General features: G+C 46.8%; 2 protein-coding genes across 2 annotated transcripts in view; both read left to right on the top strand.

Annotated features, from left to right (window-relative positions):
- LOC308378213 (homeobox protein PKNOX2-like) overlaps positions 1-1,430 on the top strand; it is a gene marked incomplete at both ends in the record, with an annotated part of 18,817 nt that extends 17,387 nt beyond the window's left edge. The window contains 2 exons of the mRNA XM_080855072.1: positions 361-539; positions 1,192-1,430. Coding sequence (XP_080711198.1) covers positions 361-539; positions 1,192-1,430 — 418 coding nt within the window. The remainder of the gene's footprint in view (positions 1-360; positions 540-1,191) is intronic.
- Positions 1,431-4,223: 2,793 nt separating this feature from the next.
- On the top strand, positions 4,224-8,799 carry lim2.3 (lens intrinsic membrane protein 2.3; the record flags this gene model as incomplete). Its single annotated transcript, XM_080855725.1, has 4 exons — positions 4,224-4,398; positions 5,298-5,447; positions 6,574-6,708; positions 8,738-8,799. The coding sequence occupies 4 exons, from the start codon at positions 4,224-4,226 to the stop codon at positions 8,797-8,799; spliced, it is 522 nt and encodes a 173-aa protein (XP_080711851.1).
- Positions 8,800-8,831: the final 32 nt, after the last annotated feature.

Here is an 8,831-nt window from a genome sequence, read left to right as displayed (position 1 = left end):
ACAGGAGGCGAGGACAGACGTCACAAGACTACTGCTGAAAAAAATGAATATTAAAGGGAACATATGTTTACCTTTTATGTCATATATATAAATATGTTGACCTATTATGTCATATATGTATGTATATGTTTACCTATTATGTCATATATGTATGTATATGTTTACCTATTAGGTCATATATGTATATCTATAACATCATACTGTATATGTATACCTATAATGTCTATTATGTCATATATATATTATATCTATATATATATATATATATATATTATATCTATTATGTCATATATGTATACCTTTTATTTGTGTGTGTGTGTGTGTGTGTGTGTGTGTGTGTGTGTGTGTGTGTCTCTGTAGGTTCATCAACGCTCGGCGAAGGATCCTCCAGCCCATGTTAGACGCCAGTAACCCTGACCCCGCCCCTAAGGCCAAGAAGATGAAGTCCCGGCATCGATCCACCCAGCGCTTCTGGCCCCATCCCCTAGCAACGGGGACCTCCGCCCTAGCAACAGGCCAGGCCCCCAACACCTCAGAGGGTGAGAGCCAGCCTCATAACACTACATTTCCCAGGATGCTGTGCTGTGATCTCTCAGTACAGACATTCTAGAGATGGGCAGCTAGTTTAGTTTTGAACACTCTTAGGTCAGGTCTGGTTCAAGTTCTCAAGTTTGTGTGTGTGTGTGTGTGTGTCTTTGTGTGTGTGTGTGTGTGGGTGTCTGTGTGTGTGTGTGTGTGTGTGTGTGTGTGTGTGTGTGTGTGTGTGTGTGTCTATGTATGTATGTGCGTGCGTGCGGTGTGTGTGTGTGTGTGTGTGTGTGTGTGTGTGTGTGTGTGTGTGTGTGTCTCTGTCTGTGTTTTGTGTGGGTGTCTATGTCCGTGTGTGTGTGTGCGTGCGTGCGTGCGTGTGTGTTTGTGTGTGTGTGTGTGTGTGTGGGTGTCTATGTCTGTGTGTGTGTGTGTGTGTGTGTGTGTGTGTGTCTATGTATGTATGTGCGTGCGTGCGGTGTGTGTGTGTGTGTGTCTATGTCTGTGTGTGTGTGTGCGTGCGTGTGCGTGTGTGTGTGTGAGTGTGTGAGTGTGTGCGTGTGTGCGTGTGTGCGTGTGTGCGTGTGTGCGTGTGTGCGTGTGTGCGTGTGTGCGTGTGTGCGTGTGTGCGTGTGTGTGTGTGTGTGTGTGTGTTCTCTCCAGGGGAGGGGGCGTCGGCACTGAGGTCGGAGTCGGCCATGCTGGCGATGAGGCGTGCCCTACTGGAGGAAGAGGAGGAAGAGGAGGACCTGACGGACTGCTCCGGTGATGAATATGAGTTCGAGGGGCTGGAGGAGGAGGAGGAGGAGGAGGAGGAAGAAGAGGAGGAGGGCAGAGAGAGGAGTCAGCACTATGACCGGTTGCGGTCCTCAAAGCCAGGCGCCCGGTGTAACGGGGAGTAACACGTCATCTCAGGAGTGGATATGAGCATGGGAGACTCGTACGGCCCTGCTGACACACACACACACGCACACACACACACATTCACACACACACATTCACACACTCACACACACACACACACACACACACACACACACACACACACACACGCACACACACGCACACTCACACACACAAATGCAGACACACACAGACACACACACACTCACACACACTCACATGCAGACACAAACACACACACGCACGCACGCAGGCACGCACACACGCAGACACACACACACGCAGACACACACACACATGCAGACACACAAACACACACACACACACACACACATGCAGACCCACACACACACATACACACACATATACACACACACTCACACACACACACACACACACTCGCCCCTGATGCATCAGTGACAACAGCAGCGTGGCCCAGTGAAGATGCTTACTGATCAGAGGATCACTGCAGTGTCAGTGTTCCACACACCTTCAGCGGGTTGTCATGGAGACAGATGGACATGTTGGCCGGAGCGGACTGTTCTGGGATCTGTGTGTCCTACTGCGCTGAAGCCTTAGCAGCCATGGCCCGGCACTCTCAAAGGACTCCCATTTATAAATCACCATTTGTTGAATGAAACATTGTAAATGTTGTAAATGTAAGAGGGTGTGTGTGTGTGTGTGCGTGTGTATGTGTGTGTATGTGTGTGTCTTTATGTGTGTGTGTGTGTGTGTGTGTGTGTGTGTGTGTGTGTGTGTGTGTGTGTGTGTGTGTGTGGCATTAGAAGTCTTTCCATGATGAATGTCACCACACATGTTCTCTTCAAGTGCGGCTGGGAGCTCCATCTTGTTTTCTGGGTTTACTTAGGGTTGTCTGTGTTACTAAGGGTCATAGTGTGACACAAGTGTCATGTGTTTGGACTGACTGTATGAAGGACTAATGACCTCTTAATTTAATCTCATCATTAAAATAAGTTTTCATACTTGTGACCTCTAAATTAAATCTCATCATTAAAATTGTTTTCAAACTCGTGAAGTTAAGTTTCTAGTGCATTTATTTGACCCCTGACCCCTGTTGTCTTCTGTGAGCTAATGTCTGTCACGCGTGACCAAACTGGGTCTCTTTCAGTTAAATCTTTGTCCAGAGTGATACGTGTTCTGATTCTGTTAAATCTTTGTCCAGAGTGATAGCGTGTTCTGATTCAGTTAAATCTTTGTCCAGAGTGATAGCGTGTTCTGATTCTGTTAAATCTACACGAAGCAGTGTGGACCTATGACTCCTGCCCTGTAAAGAGAGAGTGTGTAAAGAGACAGTGTGTGTGTGTGTGTGTGTGTGTGTGTGTGATGTGTGGACCTATGACCACTGCCCTGTGTTAAAAGTCCTTTTCACTCCAGACCAAAGGGAAAGATTACTGTTAGACAGACGTGTTAACCCCAACCTCTGTTGAACAGAACACATTTGGCCTGTTCTATCCATCCATCCATCAGTGTGTGTGTGTGTGTGTGTGTGTGTGTGTGTGTGTTTGTGTGTGCCTCTGTTGAACGTAGCATATTTGGCCTGCTCTATCCACCCATCAGTGTGTGTGTGTGTGCCTCTGTTGAACAGAACATATTTGCCCTGTTCTTTCCATCCATCAGTGTGTGTGTGTGTGTGTGTGTGTGTGTGTGTGTGTGTGTTTGCGCCTCGGTTGAACAGAACACATTTGGCCTCCTCTATCCACCCATCAGTGTGTGTGTGTGTGGCCTCCTCTATCCACCCATCGGGGGGGGGCTTCCATTCCCAGACTGTCAATCAAAAGCACTTGGTCATCAGTATTCCCCGGGGCTGGCGCTCCCTAAATGGTTTTGTGTTTTCAGCAGATTCCCTGAAGCGCGGCGCCGCCGGCTCTGATTGGCTGCCGCCCCGTGGGTCCTTTGTGCCCCCGTCCTCCTCGCCACGCTGCCAAAGCAGACGAGAATCTGCCTGGCGGGGCATTATTGAGCAGCGTGGGATTTGGTCCGAGAAATCTGCCCTTTTAATTTTCGGAATCTCAGTCCGAATAAAGTCGAGGTACGTCATCATTGTTCTTGTAAAGCTCTTCGCAGCTGTGGCTTGTTTTTTGGTTGAGGAGTTTTTGCCGTAAGATGAAGATGAAGATGGCGGCACGGGGCTTTCTGTGCCGTACCTCCTGGTCCGTCACCGGCTCTGTGGCTCTCAGCGCTGCCATGGCGACCAGGGGACGGGGTTGGACTGTGGACAGCTAAAGTTCATGTGTCCACTCTAACACCTGTGACTACTCTATGAACATGTGTGGGAGAGAGGAACATAGATTAAATGTGGTGGTTTTGTGGGAGTTGTACCATGACTGGGGAGGTTGTGTGTGTGTGTGTGTGTTGGAGATGTACCATGACTGGGGATGTGATTTGGTGGAATGTTGGTCCTCATGACTTGTCCAGTTTTTGTCTAAAATGTGCTGTGGATGTCAGAACCCAACATGTGGTCTGTATGTGCCACATGTCATCATGCAGATGCGTGCGTGTGTGTGTGTGTGTGTGTGTGTGTGTGTGTGTGTGTGTGTGTGTTCGCGCATGTGTGTGTGTGTGTGTGCGCGCGTGTGTGTGCGTGCGTGAGTTTGTGTGCGTGAGTTTGTGTGCGTGTGTGTGTGCGCCTAGTTTCAGGATGTAGTTTCATGGGAGGAGGGTTATTCTGTGCCTCATGTCATCAAGTGTGTGTGTGTGTGTGTGTGTGTGTGTGTGTGTGTGTGTGTGTGTGTGTGTGTGTGTGTGTGTGTGTCTCTGTCTCTAGTTTCAGGATGTACAGTTTCATGGGAGGAGGGTTATTCTGCGCGGGGGTGTCCAACATCCTCCTGGTGGTTTCTACGGCGACGGATTACTGGATGCAGTACCGCCACTCCAACAACAACATGCACCAGGGCCTGTGGCGCTACTGTGTCCCTGGGAAGTGCATGACCCACACAGACAGCATAGGTAAGACACACACACACACACACACACACACACACACACACACACACACACGACACACAGCACAGGTAAGCCACACACACACACAGCATAGATAAGCCAGCCACACACACGACCAACACACACGCCAGCCACACACACAAGACAGCCGCGCACACAAGCACACACCACACACATGCATGACACACTCTCTTTGATTCATGTGGTGGAGCCCACATCATTGGTCATTGGTTCCCAAACTGGGGTACGCAAAGTGGTTCAAAAGTGAACAAGCCCATTACATTTTCAAACTACGCTATAAATAGACATGAAATCTTAAATAGTCTGAATAGCCAAGATGCATTGCCAAAAATACTTATGTTTACCCATATTCAGTGAAATAATTACACTGACAAAAATATCTACAGGTAGGTTAGTGAGCTACTATGACAGTTTCAAGTGTTATAGGCTGAATATGTGTGCGGGGGGAGGGGGCGTGGTGGCAGCGGTGGCGGTTACAAACATGAAAAAGAACGGGGGGGGGGGGGGGGGGTACGTATCTGGAGAATGAATGTCTGAAAGGGTACGGGACTGTAACTAGTTTGGGAACCACTGCCATAGATCAACTGGTAGATCAAGGTGCTAACTATGCCACCATCATGTCGGCAGTGCCCACGTACTGGTGCTAACTACGCCACCATCACACACACACACACACACACAGCATAGATAAGCCAGCCACACACACGACACGACACACACACACACACACACCATCATATAGTCAGTGCCCATGTACTGGTGGTTGTAAAGTGTTGTAAAGTGTTCCCCGCCTGTGTGTCCTCAGCTTACTGGGACACACACACACACACACACACACACACACAAGGTTGTAAAGTGTTTTCCCACCTGTGTGTCCTCAGCCTACTGGGACGCCACCAGGGCCTTCATGATCCTCTCCATCCTAGCCTGCTTCTTCGGTCTCGTCATCGGGGTCATGGCCTTCATACACTACTCCTCCTTCCAAGGCTTCGACAAAACCTTCACCTCCGGAATCCTCTTCTTCATCTCCTGTGAGCGCCACACACACACACACACACACACACCTTCACCTCTGGGATCCTCTTCTTCATCTCCTGTGAGCGCCACACACACACACACACACACACACACACACACACACACACCTTCACCTCTGGGATCCTCTTCTTCATCTCCTGTGAGTGCCACACACACACACACACACACACACACACCTTCACCTCTGGGATCCTCTTCTTCATCTCCTGTGAGCGCCACACACACACACACACACACACACACACACACCTTCACCTCCGGGATCCTCTTCTTCATCTCCTGTGAGTGCCACACACACACACGCACACACACACACACACACACACACACCCCTTCACCTCTGGAATTCTCTTCTTCATCTCCTGTGAGTGCCTGCAAGATCTGGGGTCCTGAATAAAATGGCCGACCTTAAGCTCCCGTCAAGTCTGCTGATATCAAACACCTTCCACTGTCACGGTCACATCATTTTTAATTCATGTTTCTTTGTGTTGCAGTTATTGAACACAATTATTGAACACATTTTGGAAGGCCACACAGCTGTGAACTAAAATATCTGAGCTTAAAACATCACACAACCCAAATCTCTGGTTTAGTCCTTAAACTCAGGCATGACCATTACGGGGTGCCATTTGTAATGTTGCACGTTGCTCAATCCTGCTCAGTTTTTGTACACATGAAGTTACTTTTCCAAGAGAAACCTTTTTGCTGTAATGCAAAATTGCAAAATAATACAAATGTTAAATCTTAATGTAAATGTAAAATGATAAATGTAAATGTAAATGTAAATGTTAAACGTTAAATGTTCAATTACATTGACTATGTTCAATTACCGTAAGTATTGTAATATTCTGTTTTCAAGTCATTTTACATTTACATGTCATATTTACATTTAGCACTTTACATTTACATTTAGCTTTTAGCATTTAACATTTATATTATTTAACAATTTTGCATTACAGTAAAATGTTACTTCTGGAAGTTACTGAATGATTTGACATGAATTTCTCTCTAAATGTTTGAAAAGGTCCTGATTTTACACCCTGCATCTTCCTGCGCATGTGTGTGTGTGTGTGTGTGTGTGTGTGTGTGTATGCGCCCTGCGTCTTCCTTCCTGTTCAGGCTTCTTTGTGCTGCTGGCCATGGCTGTGTACACGGGAGTGACGGTCAACTACTACGGGAAACGATACGGAAACTGGCGCTTCTCCTGGTCGTATATCATGGGCTGGGTGTCTGTGGTGCTCACCTTCTTCTCAGGTGAACAACCCACAATACTGCGACATAATGTTAATAATTGCACTTTGAGCTGCATTCTTTTGCAAGAAAGGTGCTATATAAATACAGTTTTTCTTATTTATATTATTATTATTATTATTGAGTGTGTTCACCTGAGGTAGCTGCATAATGTTGAGTGAGTGAGTTCACCTGAGGTAGCTGCATAATGTTGAGTGAGTTCACCTGAGGTAGCTGCATAATGTTGAGTGAGTTCAGTTCACCTGAGGTAGCTGCATAATGTTGAGTGAGTTCACCTGAGGTAGCTGCCTAATGTTGAGTGAGTTCACCTGAGGTAGCTGCATAATGTTGAGTGAGTTCACCTGAGGTAGCTGCATAATGTTGAGTGAGTTCACCTGAGGTAGCTGCATAATGTTGAGTGAGTTCACCTGAGGTAGCTGCATAATGTTGAGTGAGTTCACCTGAGGTAGCTGCCTAATGTTGAGTGAGTTCACCTGAGGTAGCTGCCTAATGTTGTGTGTGTGTGTTCACCTGAGGTAGCTGCATAATGTTGTGTGTGTGTGTTCACCTGAGGTAGCTGCCTAATGTTGTGTGTGTGTGTTCACCTGAGGTAGCTGCCTAATGTTGTGTGTGTATGTTCACCTGAGGTAGCTGCATAATGTTGAGTGAGTTCACCTGAGGTAGCTGCATAATGTTGAGTGTGTTCACCTGAGGTAGCTGCATAATGTTGAGTGAGTTCAGTTCACCTGAGGTAGCTGCATAATGTTGAGTGAGTGAGTTCAGTTCACCTGAGGTAGCTGCATAATGTTGAGTGAGTTCACCTGAGGTAGCTGCATAATGTTGAGTGAGTTCACCTGAGGTAGCTGCATAATGTTGAGTGAGTTCAGTTCACCTGAGGTAGCTGCATAATGTTGAGTGAGTTCAGTTCACCTGAGGTAGCTGCATAATGTTGTGTGTGTATGTGTTCACCTGAGGTAGCTGCATAATGTTGAGTGAGTTCACCTGAGGTAGCTGCATAATGTTGAGTGAGTTCACCTGAGGTAGCTGCATAATGTTGAGTGAGTTCACCTGAGGTAGCTGCATAATGTTGAGTGAGTGAGTTCAGTTCACCTGAGGTAGCTGCCTAATGTTGAGTGAGTGAGTTCACCTGAGGTAGCTGCATAATGTTGAGTGAGTTCACCTGAGGTAGCTGCATAATGTTGAGTGAGTTCACCTGAGGTAGCTGCATAATGTTGAGTGAGTTCACCTGAGGTAGCTGCCTAATGTTGAGTGAGTTCACCTGAGGTAGCTGCATAATGTTGAGTTCAGTTCACCTGAGGTAGCTGCATAATGTTGAGTTCAGTTCACCTGAGGTAGCTGCATAATGTTGAGTGAGTTCACCTGAGGTAGCTGCATAATGTTGAGTTCAGTTCACCTGAGGTAGCTGCATAATGTTGAGTGAGTTCACCTGAGGTAGCTGCATAATGTTGAGTGAGTTCAGTTCACCTGAGGTAGCTGCATAATGTTGAGTGAGTTCAGTTCACTTGAGGTAGCTGCATAATGTTGAGTGAGTGTGTTCACCTGAGGTAGCTGCATAATGTTGAGTTCAGTTCACCTGAGGTAGCTGCATAATGTTGAGTGAGTGTGTTCACCTGAGGTAGCTGCATAATGTTGAGTTCAGTCCACCTGAGGTAGCTGCATATTGTTGAGTGAGTTCACCTGAGGTAGCTGCATAATGTTGAGTGAGTTCACCTGAGGTAGCTGCATAAAGTGGTGATTTCCATGTGTGTGAAGGAGACTGTATGACAAGAGATCAAATTAACCTCCTTTGTCCCAGCTGCCATAAAACTATAACTATATGACTACACTGTTTTGCACTATACATCCTTCATCCTACACTGGACATAGCTGTATTGTATTGTTTGTATTGTGTCGTCTTGTCTGTACATATTGTTTGTAATTATTGTAAATATGAGAGAGCTGCATGATACCAGAATACCCACGGGATTAATAAAGTATCTATCTTTCTATCTACCTATCTATCTTTCTATCTATCTATCTATCTGCCCTGCAGGTATCTTCTATATGTGTGCCTACCGGATGCACGAGTGTCCACGGAACTCCGGCTCCCGCTAGAAGAGTTCCAACGCAACGTTCTCTTCAGGAAG

Source organism: Sprattus sprattus, assembly GCF_963457725.1.
Source record: "Sprattus sprattus genome assembly, chromosome: 17".
NCBI classification, from domain to species: domain Eukaryota; kingdom Metazoa; phylum Chordata; class Actinopteri; order Clupeiformes; family Clupeidae; genus Sprattus; species Sprattus sprattus.
The sequence above is the reverse complement of the archived record's forward strand: the minus strand, read 5'-3'. Positions and strand labels throughout refer to the sequence as shown.